Source organism: Nelusetta ayraudi, unplaced genomic scaffold, assembly GCF_046127955.1.
Source record: "Nelusetta ayraudi isolate G7.1 ecotype Tasmania unplaced genomic scaffold, CSIRO-AGI_Nayr_v1 ptg000005l, whole genome shotgun sequence".
Lineage (NCBI taxonomy): Eukaryota > Metazoa > Chordata > Actinopteri > Tetraodontiformes > Monacanthidae > Nelusetta > Nelusetta ayraudi.
Genome location: NW_027466055.1, coordinates 4,362,077 through 4,378,522, shown reverse-complemented (window position 1 = coordinate 4,378,522; position 16,446 = coordinate 4,362,077). Strand labels below are relative to the sequence as shown.

Sequence of the window (16,446 nt, the reverse complement as noted above, 5' to 3'; positions counted from 1 at the left end):
ACATTCCCCCCGCCCTTCATATGAAAAAACAACAACAGGAGGTTTAATGCTTTTAAAAAAACAACTTATTTTTAAAAGTACATTTTTCAAAAATATTTTGACAAAGGGGATGAGGGATCTTAAATTAGATCAGATCCACGTTTAGTTGAATCTCTGAGCTCATCCTAAAGTTCAGACTAACTGAACTGAGCCAAAGCGGTGGGTAAAGGAACCTTATGGGAGGCCCAGTGGGTCATGTCTTCTGCCAGAGGAAGGTTGAGTAACGGGGTGATTCTGCCTGAAGCGAAATGGGATCTGTTGACTGGAAGCTGTGGTGTGAGCTCTTTGTGTCTTCAGCATGTGTCTGCGGTGGCGAACCATAGTGAACCCTGTGTGATGATGATGACAGAGACCCGGCTTGGCTTGGAACAGGATCCCGTGTTCCGCACGCTCAGCAGGGTGCGCGACCACGCTGCCGCCTGACTACGCTGCCCTAACGCTGCTGTTTTTCAGCCTCTGTCAGCAGACGGACGCTAGCTGGGACACGAGCAAGACTTCCTGAAGGGGGTAAAACACAAAATAAAAAGTTTGAATAAAACATATCGATGAAAATGAACTAAGGGACCCCGACCCTCGCTGCACCGCTACGGCATCAGCGTTTGCTGGTGCGTCGACCATTCAGAGAGCTCCTTGATCCAGCTCGGACCAAACAGGTCGCTGTCAGCGTGCAGAAAGTATTGGTTGTCCTCAGCAGCACCTTGGAAGCAAAAACACACAGCAGAAACACAGTTAAAGAAGGGAGGAAGCAACAGGGAATTCCAAGCACAGTGGACCTGATGCTCAAAAGGCTTTGACACAAACTTAGACTGAACCAGACAGAAGGGGATTTACCTTCCAACAGACATACTCGATATTGAGCCTTATTCAATTCAATGCAGATTAAAAAAAAAAAGTTTTAATTTAATTATTTCCATATTTTGCCAAATCGACTGTTTTCTAATAATTCATGTCTCTGGCCTGCCAGTGAACTCCCCAGAAATCAAATTTTATTTTTTGCTTTGTATGTGTGCTCACTTTAAAAAAAAAAAGAAAATATGTGCAGAAACATAGGGCTGTGTACATCAGCCCCTTGTGATGTCACAGAAGGTACTGGTACCTCTCTCGATTCAGATTAGTAACAACTGCCCCCACCAGATGTTGTGTCTTCTGGCCCCCCCTCGCAGCTGGTACAAAGTAGAAAGAGTAGATTTTGGCTCATGGATCCTTCTTCTCTTTTTTTTCTTCTTTTTTTTTTTGTTGCGGAGCTTGTGAGCCTCAAAACGGATCAAATGCTTGTAAGTGGACACAGATGGGAACAACTAGCCGGTCCTGGATCAGATCCAAGTCAGGAACCAAACTGAACGAAGTGTTCTGAATGAGGTAATCCTTTCTGAAAACCCACATGTCTAATTGTATTGTCCTGTCTTCATTGTGTTGTAGACACAATTCCAGTTTGTCAAGCATCATGAGACAAAAACCCGGCAGTGACCGAAATCACTCATTTTTGATATTCTCTATTAAAATGATTACATTAAGCTTTATTTGCTCTGAAAAATATACTGTTAGTTTTTGCTCTGCCCTCGTAAATGGCCTCACACCTCCAGTTTTCCTCCCTACACAATCCAACAGAGCATCAGTTTCAGAAAAAAGCTTAAACCCAGGTGCTTTAAAAACTCAAGTTCAAGAACTGGACCACTTTAGGGGCAATAATCCATGTAGTGGGGCTGCTCCTCTGAATGAACACTGGAATAATGTCGGAGGGGGAAAAAAAGACTCGAGAATTAAGAAAAGCAGAATTCCACACACATACACAGTGTTGTAGATTGCCAGGGGTCCCACAGCGTTTGCCGTCTCCAGCCTCTCTGCTCCACAGTCTGGTTCCATAGCTCAGCATCGTCCCAGTGGTTCGTCTGCTGCAGGGTTAAAAAAAAAAAAAACAACCAGCCAGCCTGAAATCGTGACGCAAGATACAACTTGCAAAGAAGCGCAAAGTTCAGCTCGATCCAGGTGGTGAGCGTTTCTCATAATCTGATTGGACACAGTCTCCGCCCCTCTAGTCACAATCATAAAAGCGTGCTAACCTCAAAGGAGGCCTCGCTCTGCTCCGGCTCCTCGGCTTTGGCCTCCCACGTCCCTGCGCGGCAGCATGCACCACCATCGTCAGCCGAGGCAGGCAGAAAAACACAATGCGACGCGCAGGCTTCGGACGATCAAACAGTGTCTCACCGGGAGCTTGGTAGATGTGTGTGAATGTGTCTCCTGTGGGGTTCTCCGCTCTGTGTGCCGCCACCGACACGGGTCGGTGCGTGCAGGGCTGCCAGGTGTGAGGCAGGCAGGAGTCCAGGCGCTCGACACCGCGACCGGTCTGCTTCTCCTGAGGCCTGCTGAGCAGCCGCAGCCCTGGGAGGTCGAGCACAACTCATTATTACTCATCAAGGTCATAGGTCTTTTATTATATTTATATATATTTATTATATATTTATATCTATCTATCTATCTATCTATCTGTCTGTCTGTCTGTCTGTCTGTCTATCTATCTATCTATCTGTCTGTCTGTCTGTCTATCTATCTATGTGTCTGTCTGTCTATCTGTCTGTCTGTCTGTCTGTCTGTCACAACTTGTGAGCCTCACCTCTCCTGCGCCTGTGCGTGTGCACGCTGGGCAGCATCCTGTACACCCTGTAGGCGTTGTTGCCCCTCTTCCTGCTGTGCTCCTGCAGCTCGCAGATGTCCGGCAGAGAATTCAAGGCGCAGCGGAAGTTGGCCTTCCACGTCTTCGGGTCCGGCTTGTCTTTGCCCGGACGGAATCGTCCTGGGGGCGGGGGGCGGGGTCACAGCGTGGAGAGGTGGCAAAAAGTATTCACATTCTCTTCTTAAGTAAAAGTACAGTGTGTACTTGTGTCAAAAAAAAGTACTGATTCAACTCCTTCATTCAAGTAAAAGGAAGAAAGTACAAGCTCTGACATTTTCTTAAGTAAAGTTGTTGCTTCTTTTTTTTGTTGCAATTAATGAAACAGTGAATTTGTTGTTTCATGCATGCTTGCACACTTAATAACAAAAACCATGGGTGCTATTTTCTACATGTTTATTTTTCTCTGCGCTGAAATAGTCTTCCTCTAAAACATCATCAAGTTTATATTGAACTTCACCACAGCAGAGTCCAAATAATTCCCCTTCAAGCAGCAACAAATATAATAAATAATAAGTGAATTACTTACAGAATTTGTATCTTCTAAAGTTGTTGGTGTTTTTCCAAATGTAAGGAGTTGAAAGTACAGATATTTACGGATCGGTTTAGGTATTAAAAATGAAAGGTTGTCCAAAAAACTCGAGTAAAGTACCTGAAAGTTACCTGGAAAAACGTACTCAAGTATTTGTACTTTGTTACTTCCCACCTGTGAGAACAAACGTGCTTCAGGGTCAAGCTTCGGGTTCATACATGGGCACTTTAGATGAGCCACAAGCCGAGTCACCCTCCTGCTTTTGCAAAGCCACCTTCGAGGTTCTGGCTCAGACGTTGATCAAACTGAGACGTTTTACCCAAAAGGAATAATCACAAGTCGTTCACATCCGAACCCGGCGTGAGGTCATCTGTCACCCTCCATTTACAGTGGTTCAGATTTCTAACAGATTCTGACTGCTGACTGTGGAGTGGAATCAGTGGAGCTTAAAACGTCCATATATGGCTCAGTTACTGAGCAAAGGCAGAAGCAACAGTGACGCCGATGAGCCGAGTTTGGCTTCACACTGTTGTCACATTTTGTTTTTGTTTGCGGCACACAACATTATATAAGACAGAGAGTTAAGATTTTAGTTGTGTTTTTCTGGTTTAATTTTAGTTTGGCTCCCGCTCAAAGAAACTTGATCCCCATGGACGTTCTCAGCAGCTGGACCAGAAACTTTCCCATGATTTGATGACTCTCATAAAGTAGGACTTTCCCAACGCTGTGTTGTGCTTTGCAGTGATGTGTCTGTGCTTGTAAAACCACCTTACCTTACCTTCCGTGGCATAAGACAAGACTTGGATCTAGATGGCTAACTATGAAATCAGCAAGAGGATTGGCATCAAAAACTGTACAAGGAAACCTCCCACTCCCCACCCCCATTTAATACATTTGCAATTAAAAAATGAAGAAAAAAAAAATACCAAAAAGAGTCAATAAATTAATGGAGATTTTCAAACAGGTAATTAGCCACCACTCTGTTTTTTAGCGCAAGTTAAGAACTGAACTGCACATTTCTGCTGCCACCTCATTTTCACAGACTACATTGTGCAGAGGTTCAGGAAAACATAAAGCCCATACAAAGAGTTTTGTTGTCTTTCTGTCAGTCCAAGCAGTTTCTTAGCAACCGGGCAAAAATAAGTATTACGCTAGGAACTAATACTAAAAATAACATTATATTTACTAATAAATTAAAGCCCAGAGTCAACAGTACTAACCACTGCCCCCTATTTGATAATATTTTGGAAAATTTATATTCTCAACCTGTATCTAATTTTATCATTTGTGTATAATGTGGACGCAGTGGCTAGCAGTAGAAGGTTGAGGTTCGATCCCCCGTCTGAGGCCTTTCTGTGCTGAGTTTGCATGTTGTCCCTGTGTCTGTGTGGCTTCTCTCAGCAGCTTCCTCCCATAGTGCAACAACATGCACGTGAGGCGAATCGGAAACTCTACATTGGCCAAAGTTGTGAGTGCCAATGTGTGAATGGTTGTGTGTCTTTCTATGTAGCCCTGTGATAAAGTGGTGACTTGTGACCAGAGTGTAACCCTGCCTTCACCCAAAGACAGCAGGGATGGAAGATTAGCTCTAGAAGATGAGTGAATTAATGTATAAAGCGATCACTTCTGGTTGGATAGAAGAACTAGTTATTTTTCACAGTGGAGAAAAGTGAAGCTTTCACTTAAATTTAAACATTTATGATGTGATTTGGCTGAGGCCAACTTTCTCAGACTGATAATGAGGATTTTACATAGGAAAGACATAACATCTGACTCTTAACACTTCGTATAGGGCTATCCGGTTCCTACCTGTGTGTATGGCCCAGCTTCTGAAGAGTGTAGCATCCTGGTCGATACTCCAGCCGTGACGAGCTGCATGTTTCCAGGGGATTTGGAAGATACCAGCCGACTGTGAAATAAAATGAAATGGAACAGCGCCGAAGAGGCAGTGAGATTATTCCATGCTGCTCAACAGAACATTCTCCGGCGTTTGTGTTTGTGTCAAACGATGGTAGTGCCGTGGCGGCGAGGAGGAGGCGCGGGTTCTACCTGGTCCAGCCAGCTGACGCCTGGGTACCTCCCAGACTGGATCTGCTCCTCCAGCCACGGCCTCAGCCTCAGCCGGCCTGCCTGCTGCATGCTGAGGGTCTGCTTGAGCCTCAGCGACACGGGAGCCTCACTGGTGACTCAAAACTTTGCACTGCTGCTCAGCTCAGGTGGGATCACATCTCGTGTTGGGACACCCAACCTCCTCGCTCTTCCAATCAGAGGCAAGTACAGCGCTCTCCGCGGCCCTCCACGAAACCCCCCTCACAAAGCAGAATCTTCATTTTGAGGAAAAGACATTTTGTTTGGAGGAACAATTGTGGTTACATTTCATTTCAGCACTCTCAGTAAGGACAACAACTTTTCCTTTCATGTTTTATTTATTCCATCCTTTATAAAAGAAAAGAAAAACAATTTAATATAAATACAAACTTTCTCTGGTTAGAATGAAAGGGAGCAGAAAGAAGACTAATCTAATCTAATCTAATAGACTAGACTGGACTAATCGAACTTTATTCGGCTCATGGCTTTCATTGGGGTCACGAAGGCCCTTAGCGGAAGGACATTGTCCGAATAAATTTCGGACAATGCCCCCCCCCCACATTTGAAAAACTTCCCTCACTATTATTTTAAACCCAGACACTGATGAAATTGTGCCTGAAGAAACAAGAAAAAATGAATGGATCTCAAGTCCCTCTCTTCGTTCTGCCAAATAGAGCTTTTTCAAAGTGGACGCTGCTTTGTTTCACTTCACCCGTGCATCTCCGCAGCGTGTGAGCGACAAGGATGGTGTGTCCTTGTGACCAGCAGGGGGAAGCAGAGTGACAATGCTAGTTTAAGAGTGAAGAGTGCGACCTGACGTTCCAATGAAAGCTTCTAAATCGTAACATCGTAACTGAAGCCGTTTGAATGTCGGGGCTATTTCCTCTGCCAGCTTGTGCTCCTCGTGTTGCTCTCACTTAGATTTGGCACGTCGTTTAATTTGTTTCACCGCATATACAACTATTGTGTGGACCCTATGCACCGCACACCGTCTATTTACATTTGAACAGTGAGGACAGCAGTGAAACACTTTGTGCAAGTCATTCTCCTTTGAATCAGGAAATGTTTCTGCTGAAGTGAAGCAATTCTACGCCCTACTAGCATCTGGTTTGAAGGAAGGAAAAAGTTTTTTTTTTTTTTTGTTAATTTCCTCCACATTTTACTTCTCTTTACCAACTCATTTTTACAACAACAAGCGGCACACACAGCAAGGGGCAACAGCTTTATTTCTCAATTTTAAATAAGATCCCACTTGGAAACATTACCCAGTCACATGAATAAACTGAGTCCAGTCGGATTGTGTGGCTGTTGCATGTTTCTGAGGAACAGTTTGAGTCTCATCAGTTACAGAGAATTGCAAAGTTGCGAGGGAGTTGGCGCCCATGCAAATGGCACAAAGTACAATTACCAGTAAGCACACAGCAAGCACAAATAGATTAAAATACTTATAAAGGTGCATTAAAGGCCAAATGCTGTGTGAATGCAGACACAGCAAACGGTGTTCATTTTAAGTGGTTTACTCTAAATGGAGATGGATATGCTCATTAGCGAATGAAAGCGCAACAGTTATTTGTGCAAACTGACTTTGACTTCAAAGTGCAGTCATATTATACTGTATTTCATGCCAACAGATATACATTGACCATGCCATTTTTTTTTTTTTACATTTACATTTACATTTTACACAAAACGTAGATATGCACACATGCACACATGCACATGTACACACACATAATTAAAAAATTAAACTATTGTTCTTAAAAACAACAGAGATGCAGTTTCCTTAAAAACACACAAAACCAAAATCGTAAATACAACATTACACTATTCACAATGGAAAACAGAACAGGTCCATAAATTGTACATTTTCACACCAAGATAACCGACAATGTGACCGATATGATCCAAGGAACAGGCTGGCCTTCAAAATTAAGACATACCAACAGTTCTTCGCTGTCTTACTTCTTTCCCTTTCTTGTGTTGCAACACCAAACCATTTTTTTTAAAATAGAAAGAAAAGCAAAAAAAAAAAAAAAAGAAGCGCTACACACATTGATAGCCGCTGTCAGTGATGACTGGCGTGCACGGATCGGCGCAAAACAGCGGGAGGAATGGCCTCTGTACCGCGGCGGCCATCTGGGCAGAGGTGGGAAGCGGGAGGCGGGTGGCGCTCAAGCGCTCCAGGTCGTCCCCGCTCGGCTCCCCTGAGCACGAAGCGCCGGGCCGCTCCACCTGGCTTTGGAAAGGTTGGTATTCGTCTTCCACGGCTGGAAAGCCGCATGAGCCCGCTGGCACGGCGCCGTAGCGCGGGTTCTCGTCGCACACCACCAGCGATTCTGCCTTCAGCTGCGGCGCCAACTCGTCGGGGCCGCCGCCATGCCCGGCCTCGACGCGGGGCACCGGGTCACCCGACACAGTTGAGTTGCCGCCATTGGAGAGGGACAACACACTGGGGGCTTCGGCGTGTGGGAAACTCTCGGGCTCTGCGTTACACTGCTGATAGGACATGTCGGTCGGCATGACGAATGAACCCGGCGGGCCGCCGCATAGCAGCAGGGGAGTTGGAAGGAGCTGCTCGGAACATATCGCTGCAGGACCCTCACTGGCATGGTTTGCAGCGTCAAACTCTATTTCCCCTCGCAGATGAGCCGCCGGGCCGTTGGCCGGAATCTCTTGCGGGAAGACGGGAATGAGGATTGAATAGGTCTTGTTGTCGAAGCCGGATGAGGAGGAGTTGGTGTCGTTAGCTCCGCTGCCCCACAGGGCGGAAGGAGAGGAGAAGAGGCCGCTGTCTTTGTGCAATTCTGATGCTGGGCAGGCGCTAATAAAGGATATTGGGCTTATGTTGGCAAAGGTGTTGCCAAGAGCCTCCTGAACACCTGCTCTAACGTCAATAGGAGCCGTGTTGGCATAACTGAGCACGGTGGAGCCGCTATTGACTTCTTCGCTGCCCTCGGAGCCCCAGTCGCTGGAGTCTTTCTGCAGTCCCTTTGACCTAAAGACGGTGGGTTAAATTTGTTTAACTCTATAAAAAAAGCAGCTTCAGGACACGTCTGTAACTGGAGGTGAACGAGTGCAGCCGTGCTCACCATGGCTTGTCATCATCTTGGATTAGGTGCTCAATGCAGATGGAGGAGATGTAGGGTAGCACAGGCTTTAGTAGCTGCAGGGATGAATGTTGCCAAAGATTAGAACAAAAGACTACAAAGCGATTCATTTTCTTCTGTTCGGTATCATTTAGTTCCTTCACTGTTATGAACACATACTTTTAAACATGTTTGTCTTGTTTACAAATTAAAACGTTAAAACTGAAGTTGCGGGATCGTCACCTTTTGCTCACTTGGATGCATATCAAGAAGTTTTGGATTTGGACTTTTAAAAGCTTGGTCCCACCATATTGCTTTGGCCCTAGGATGGAAAACATTGTTAAAATAGGCAATATTCCTTCAAGCTTCCTTAAATCTCCCCCGACAAAACAGGGGGGGAAGAAAAGAAAGCGTCTGTTTGTGGTACATACTTGGAATAACAGCAATACATGGCACCGATGATAATGACTGCACTGATGCTGAGGATGACGACAGTAGCAACCAGTATCGTGTCGTGTGACCTGGCTGTGGGAGGAACACGCAGGAAGCACGGTTAGAGATGGCACGACATCCGATATTACACGGCATGGAGGTAAAATAGAGACCAGTAGAGACCTCCCACAGGCTTGTGCAACCTTCCAGTGACACAAGCACAAGAGTCATTTGCAAACAGATTCAATGCAAATATGTGCACTTTATTATATCCTAGGGTATTTTATTGAACCCTATTAGGCAAAGGTTACTTTGCCATGTGTTTGACTCTTTTCTTTACTTCTTTTGCTTGCTTTTAGGAGAGTGCATGCAAAAACACAAAAGGTGGCAACAAAAAAAATACACACATTCACTGATGGATGTCTAAAATGGCCATGAAATGGAAAATGAACTATATCCGAAATATATAATGCACTACCAATATGGTATAAATAAGACTTACGCGTCGTAAATTCCCACTCCTCACTTGGGTCACTAAAGCGATTTGACAAGGCCAGGTAGCTTTTCACACTGACCACATATGTTGTACTTGGCTCCAAGTCTCGGCCGTCTATTTCAAAGAATTTAAATTTCTGTTTATCTTCTGAGGAGGATGGTTGAATTTTTTTAGAAACCTGGGATTAATAGTAAGAAGTTAAATGACAGAAACGTGCACATCTTTCATGACACCGTGTTCACCAACGCACAGCACCTACCATCTTCGTGTGTCCTTTTTTGTAATACGTGACCACCGCTTCCAAGTAATGATCCACCATTTCAGCAGTCTCCATGTTTGATCGCCATTTGACTTGAAAGTTCATATTGGATTGTTGGACTGAATGGATTTTTGGGACTCTGGGTTTGACTGTCAGAGAGGAGGGACAGAAAAAAAAATCAAGGGTGTTTCATCAGATCTCTTTAATATTTACAGACCATGGTTTCGTATAATGCTTGCTCACATTATAAATTACTATTAACTTAAGAGAAGTCGACTTACTGCTGCGTTCGATACTGAAGACTTTGGAGGCCACTCTTTTGCCTCCTCTCCAAACAACAACGTTGATGATTTCTCCCCAAACGGGTTTTATGACAGTAGAACAACAACATCGTCCATCGCCACACTGTGTAAAATCACAACTTCCATTCCTGTCAGTTAAAAGGTCACATACTGATCAATACATAGTCACTGTAGCCTGATTTTTGCTAATTACAAAGGGTATTGGTAAACAATGCCATGAACTGGGTCCTTTAAAAACAACGTACACATAATTCGTACATAATTCATACTAACTAACTTAACTGAAATACAATGATGTGCTGAATGATAACAAATAAATAAATAAAATAAATAAAAATGAAAACGACTACTTACTCATCATCGTTTTGGAGTGACAAATTGTACTGAGTGCATTGCTGTCCGTCAAATTCACAGTTGACAAATTGGACGTAGTCATTTAAACAGGTAAGATTTAGGTCTGTTGTGCTGTTAAATGCTGTACAAAAAACAAGGACATGAATAATTCATCGACGTTAAATGCAATGCAATGCAATGCACACGCGCGGCTCACATATGGCACTTACCAGGGACAGCTGTAACACTTCCCAACACGAGTAGAAGGAAACGCAACATCCTCTCGCCAACGCGCCTGAGGAAAAGGAAGAGCAGAAACTTTTATTATCCGTCACGCAACGAAGTCAGAGATTAAGTTTAAAAACAAAAAAAGAAAAGAAGAAGAAGACATACACATAGACTTCACCCAAACCCGCACCTCGTTAGTCACGAAAGACTTACGACGACCAGCCGTGAGGACGACGAGCGTAATAATATCCTGTGAGCTTGGAGTGCCTCATTCTTCCTGATAACTGGGAGTTGTTAACTGGAAGTGTTGCATTCACGGGACGTGACGCACGTCTCCCACTGCTTCAGCGTAAACTGAATCAGGGTTCCAGTTTCCGAGTTACATTAAAGTATTGGGCATGAAACTGATCAATTAGCCTAGCGGCAAAAAACAAAATGTGCGTTGTATGGATCGTTTAATGCAACATGAATACATCGCGCTTACGCACGAACTACGCAACACGCATTTGCGCACACATACACTCAAGTGGCGTTTATCGACTCGACTGTCCTTTCCGGAAATGTGATATCATTTGTTTTATGCGAGAGTAGTTGGTCGTGTTGTTAGGACAAATGTATGCACAACCAGAGTTGCAAAAAGAAAAAAAAAAGAAGAAGAAGAAGAAGAAGACGAAGAAGAAACCCCCAACAGTTTATACGGGTTTAACCTACCCGCCCCCTTCTTTCCTTCCATGTCCGTGTGCGTGTGTACACTTCGCGACAGTAGGGGGCGATGATGTGAGAAAAGCACTGTTCGTCAACGCTCACCAAGAAGGCGAAGGAGACGTTGTTGTGAGACGGCGCCTTGACTGTTTTGAGACGCTCGCCGTCCTCCTGCCAGCAAGCTAGAACAGTCAGATTCCCTCGGAAATGAACTCCTGGGTCCCGAGGTTAAGACCATGCTTGTGAAACGGGTACTGGCGGACTGTGTCGTGTTGTCTCTCCAGGATTCCAGCGTGTTTTATCCAAGCTGTAGAGGCTGTTTTTCAAGGATCGATGTCGAACAACCAGACGGGACGAGGTAAAAACGCAAGCAGTACATTCTGGGAAAGTCATCAGTCGGACTATAAAAAAAGTTTATAGTTTCAATTTTTTGGGGAAACTGCGAGAATAACGATATTTAAGATGTTTTTATGATTAGATTAGTTGTCATTTGCATTTAGTCGCCGCCAGATGAACACAGTTTTTTTTAAGTTTCTATTCTTATCTTCGATTTAGATTGTTATGGAAAATTGAGAATTTCTCCAGAAGTGTCCATGTTGTGACTCTCTCTCTCACTCACACACACACACACACACACACACACACACACACACACACACACACACACACACACACACACACACTGAACAATATGAAAGTATTTCACAATTGTGTGTCTTGTTATTTCACACCTGTGTCCTATTCTCCTCCCCTCCCCTCTCTGTTTTATCCATATTCACACTTTGGCTTCCTGGTCAACTCAACTCAACTCAGATGCAGATGTTGTAAGTGTGGTTACAGTTGCTCAAGGGAGCTGGTTGATTATAGATACCGTCTGTCAGTGTGGGCCACCCGCGATGGATGTATATTTGGGATTACGGTGTTTGGAACCTGCTTGAACCCATTTTTTGGCATTCATGCAAGTGGCTTGAAGAGGTGAGCAATGGATTTGTATGGCTTTTTAAACAGACAATGACATTTAACACACCATCCTTGTCGATTTCAAAACAAAACAAAAACACACGTTTGTTAATGTATAGTATGAGCCTTGTAATTTGGTCCCTGTGGAGAGTAATGCCGTTAATATCTTTTGCGTTTATTGTTTTGAAGGCTGTTGGAGAACTTGGATGGTCCCATTGATGCATCAACCAGATCCACAGTATTGCTGAAAGCTGTGGAGGACTGTTTCATTGGCAGACACTTTACATTTGGAATAAAGGTACAATTATGATGATGTTGAATCTTTGTCATGAGTGATGCCTGTCTTGTATGTACAGACCCAAAGGTTCTATGATGTTTTTCAGCAACACATCTAGTTATCAGATGCTCTTGAATAGACAATTCTTCTTTTTGTCAGTCTAGTCAACCCTTAAGATGCTTTATGTGTCCGTAAATTCAATGTTAGAGGAATTATTTGTGTGATATTTTTTTCATATGCAAAATGTACATACCTTAAAAGGTAAACTATTGAACAGCTTGTTGTGTTCTTGTTTTTGTAACCCTCTCTGATGTTGTTCTTGCAGCTTTCTGACACAGAAAGAATGCCCTGGGTGGGAGTAGCAGCTACTAAGGGCTCTCGCAGCGCAGAGAAAATCCAAGTTATTGCAAGTCAGATGATCCCCCCTAAAGCCCCAGTGCTGGGAGGCTGCACAGTGGTCAGTTATTATCAAATCTTACTTCAGAAAGCTGCAGAATGTGAGGTGGGATTTGCTGAGTCAAGCAAATTGTGCGGACCTCAACATACGGCCCCGCTGCTTATTCGTCATCATGCTGAAGCTGGCAGCCTTGAACACGATGCCTCAGGTTTTTGTCGCCTGTCACTGCAAAGGTAATGTTGTTATGGAGCTGCTTGTAGTTTCTGTTTGAATTCTTCGAACTGACAGAATTGTTTGTACTTATTTTGGTATTGAGAATTTCTATTTTTTTCCACTTTTTTAGAACACCAATGCACCAAGACTCCACCCTAAGTCCGACTCCTCCCTTTCAACAATCACTGGGACTGGTAACCTCATCTGCAGAGCAGGAATGCTGCAGTAATCAAGACAGTGTGGATCAGGACAGCAGTCAGAGAGGCGAGTTCCACACACCAAGACCTTTACGGAGCCGTGGCCCTGAGGACCTCAGCCATACAGAGTCGCTTCTGACACCACTCTCTTTCTCAAGCCCGCTTGCTGACCGCTATTCACACGTGGCTTTTGAGGGAGAGTCCGGAAAACCACCTTCTATCAACTCTTGTACCAATCTCTCCCCAGCCGGACACATTTCAAAGGCGACAGGCTTTTCCAGCAGAGAACTCGATGAAACATCTCTGGCTGATTCAGTGGCTTGGGAGGATTTACCTTTCTCTGAGAGTCTGTCAAAATTTTTATTCGAGGAGAACATGGTTTGCAATGTTAGTAAAACTGAGCAGAAGGTAAATGTGCAGAATCAGGTAGAAACGCCAAAAAACAACTCAAAGTTAATATCACGAGAAAGACACTTCACAAGTAAATCGGCTTTGTTGCCTCGGAGGCAGACACAGATGGCAGTCAGACGCTCGCAGACTTTGCTGAATATCACTAATACAAGACATATTGCAGATGACCATCATGAGCTGCCTGGTCACGCGTGCAGGAACGCTGTAAGATCTGTCACCAGAAGGCAGAGCAGAAACTTTACCTTTGAGGAGCATCATTTGGAGGACGCAAAAACAAGCTTGCTGTCATATGATGGTGAGAAAGAAGAGGCGTTTGGGAGGGATTCATACAATTTTTCAGCAGACTTGTTCAGTAGTTCTCTTGTGAACAATATTACCACAAACGCACACACAGAAACTGTCAGAACATCTTTCGCGGTGCTTCCCGCAGCAGGCCAAAAGTCCCCGGAGGGTGAAACGATGAGAGAGAGTTTTATGCCAGCAGACAGCCAAGATCTTGACTTTGTCCCTCCCTCGCAGTCCACGCCAATTGTAAAAGCAGCTGTTGCACCGGGTTGTTCATACAGACCCAACAGATTTGGTCACTGCTTTACTCCTAAAAGGAGCCTTAGGAAGGTTGGAGGAGACAAAAACCAGCAGCTCATTCGACAACACGTTGGGGCCCGAATCGATTCACCAAGTGTCGCATCAACACAGAAGATCCGCCACCAATGCGACTCGGGCAGTTCTGATCTGACCGTGTGCGGTGACGAGGACAGCCGAGGAGGCATTTTTCCGCCCACGCCGGTCGCTAAGACGAAGCAGATCAGGAAGGACCAAATGAGGGCGCGTATTGACGACAACAGTGTTAGTTTGGGCCAACCCAAACACAGAGTTCCAGGCAAAAGAGTCAGGTTGAATCAAACACCTTCGGCATCGCAAACCCAACCAGGAAGTTGTGAAAGTGGCGCTACTTTGAAGGGCGGCTTGGAAGGATGGAATGATGACAGTTCTGTATGTAATTATTCCAGAGATCTGTTCTCGGACTCTGAGTAATGGATCGAAGGGGGAGAGATTTGTCAGACCAACTTTGTGTCGATCGGCAAGTTGTGCTGTTGCTGTGATGTTGGCTCCAGAAATAGAGCAGAAACGTCTCTGTATATCACTGGAGGAGGGAGGCTGTTGAAAGACGCTACTGAAGAAACTTGTCCCTCTGCCTCTCCTGCTATTTGCACACCTCTTTATGAGTTCAGCTGCTCGCTTGCAAGCGAAGAGGGATGGGCACTGCGCGAAAAGCAATAAACAAATCCGTCCATTATTTAGAACTTATTTTTTGCTGAAAACATTCTTGTTGAGATTGCTTCAAGCATACTGTTTAAAGAGATGTCTCAGCAACTTTAAGTGAGAGTTCGTTTACAGTTGAAATGTCACTCATTTGCTACTCTGCCTCTACATCAGTGTGTGACATTTTCTAATCTTTGGGTTAGCAACATTTTTTTCTTTCATTTCTTATGTTCAGTGGTGCAGTGACATACTTTTACACGAAACACTCTGTCGCCTCCTTAACTTCCGAGAGCGTGTGAACGAGCAGCTGGGTTGCACGCTTATTAATGTTATGTCCCATGACAAATTCTGTCTAGGAGGCAACAGTAGGTATTGTGGCGACAAACAGGGTGTTAATTAACGGCGCTGTTGTGTTGACTGAGGGCATTTTCCACTCACTTTGAAGACGACACACAAGTGTGTTTCTCCTGTCGTAATAACTGCAAGTCACATTAATTTGGCGCCATTGGCATCATAAGGGTTTTAATATCACACGCGACACGAATGAAGTTGAAGTCCAAATTTCGGAGGAACCATCGCTTCAAGCCATTGTGGGTGACGTGCCTGGGTCTTGATATGAAAAATCGCGATCACATTTTGCACACTGGCGCTGCAGCTCCGGTGTCGGCCCGTCGTGTTTGTTGATAACCCTAATTAGTTAATGCGACCCCTAATTGGTTCATGTTGGCTGTCAGATGGAATCAAGCTGGATCGGTTGTGCCCTGAGGCGTTGGTATTCAACACCAACAACGGAACAGTTTGACTGCTCCGTCACGTTGAACGCTCTCCAGCCTCGTTTAAATGTCTGCTGGCACCGACACCATGTTGAGTCATTGTTAGTGGTGGGCTTATTTTAAGTGGAAGGAAGGCCCTGTTCCTTACAGTACGCAGTGCACGCCAGTATCCAACTGTTGTGGCACATGTGGTGTGGACATTTGTCTTCTGCCGTCTGCCAGAACAGTTGACTCCTCTTGATGGTCTAATAAATTGAGTAAGTATAGTGTCCAGTGTAAATTTAGACACCACGAGTGTTGGGTTATGAACTCTATGTGATCATCCAGATTTTGCTGAGATATGAAAGTAAAAGATGGCTTAATGCTTTGCACTTGCATGAAGCTAATGCTGCATGTGGGTTACAGCAGTTGTGGAAAGACAAAATCCAATTCAGAGTTTGGTTTTAATGATTTAAAGTCTTTAATTTTGATGAATTCTATGTATATATATATACCTGGACTTACTGTTCAAAATGAAGCAACTGGAATGCAAATATTATTATTCTTGTCTTTATGTCATGCCATATGTTATGTCTTCAACATGGAGAAACTGCAATGTTGAATATGTTTAACATTCAATATATATCTGTATATATGTGTGTATATATATATATATGTATGTATATGTATATGTATGTATATGTGTATATGTATATATATATATATATGTGTATATATATATGTATATGTGTATATGTATATATGTATATGTATATGTATATGCATATATATATATATATATGTGTATATA

At 44.0% G+C, this 16,446-nt stretch overlaps 3 protein-coding genes across 6 annotated transcripts in view; 1 reads left to right on the top strand and 2 right to left on the bottom strand.

Moving 5' to 3' along the window:
* LOC142904391 (uncharacterized) overlaps positions 1-10,818 on the bottom strand; it is a 329,108-nt gene extending 318,290 nt beyond the window's left edge. The window contains exons 1-10 of one of the 4 annotated variants that reach the window (XR_012929393.1): positions 10,677-10,818; positions 10,466-10,530; positions 10,257-10,377; positions 9,882-10,030; positions 9,601-9,749; positions 9,348-9,519; positions 8,845-8,938; positions 8,657-8,735; positions 8,417-8,490; positions 7,053-8,322 (exon numbers count right to left, since the gene is read on the bottom strand). Coding sequence is in view for 3 of the 4 variants with exons in the window: in XM_076050470.1 (XP_075906585.1) it covers positions 7,371-8,322; positions 8,417-8,490; positions 8,657-8,735; positions 8,845-8,938; positions 9,348-9,519; positions 9,601-9,749; positions 9,882-10,030; positions 10,257-10,377; positions 10,466-10,530; positions 10,677-10,735 (1,914 nt within the window). In the remaining variant the exon portion in view is untranslated. Of the gene's footprint in view, positions 1-6,537; positions 8,323-8,416; positions 8,491-8,656; positions 8,736-8,844; positions 8,939-9,347; positions 9,520-9,600; positions 9,750-9,881; positions 10,031-10,256; positions 10,378-10,465; positions 10,531-10,630 lie in introns of those variants that run through there. The other 3 variants (XM_076050470.1, XM_076050488.1, XM_076050480.1) reach the window with 3 other exon arrangements.
* LOC142904431 (uncharacterized) lies at positions 602-5,418 on the bottom strand. The gene is made up of 7 exons (XM_076050534.1): positions 5,289-5,418; positions 5,049-5,148; positions 2,651-2,830; positions 2,245-2,418; positions 2,100-2,152; positions 1,829-1,931; positions 602-736 (listed from the first exon to the last, which is right to left on the bottom strand). Exons 1-7 carry the CDS (start codon positions 5,376-5,378, stop codon positions 624-626), a joined length of 813 nt encoding a protein of 270 aa, XP_075906649.1. The 5' UTR covers positions 5,379-5,418; the 3' UTR covers positions 602-623.
* A 365-nt stretch (positions 10,819-11,183) lies between the features above and the next one.
* On the top strand, positions 11,184-16,269 carry ddias (DNA damage-induced apoptosis suppressor). The gene is made up of 5 exons (XM_076050315.1): positions 11,184-11,523; positions 11,979-12,140; positions 12,315-12,423; positions 12,728-13,032; positions 13,143-16,269. The coding sequence occupies exons 1-5, from the start codon at positions 11,402-11,404 to the stop codon at positions 14,653-14,655; spliced, it is 2,211 nt and encodes a 736-aa protein (XP_075906430.1). The 5' UTR covers positions 11,184-11,401; the 3' UTR covers positions 14,656-16,269.
* The last annotated feature ends 177 nt before the right edge of the window (positions 16,270-16,446 follow it).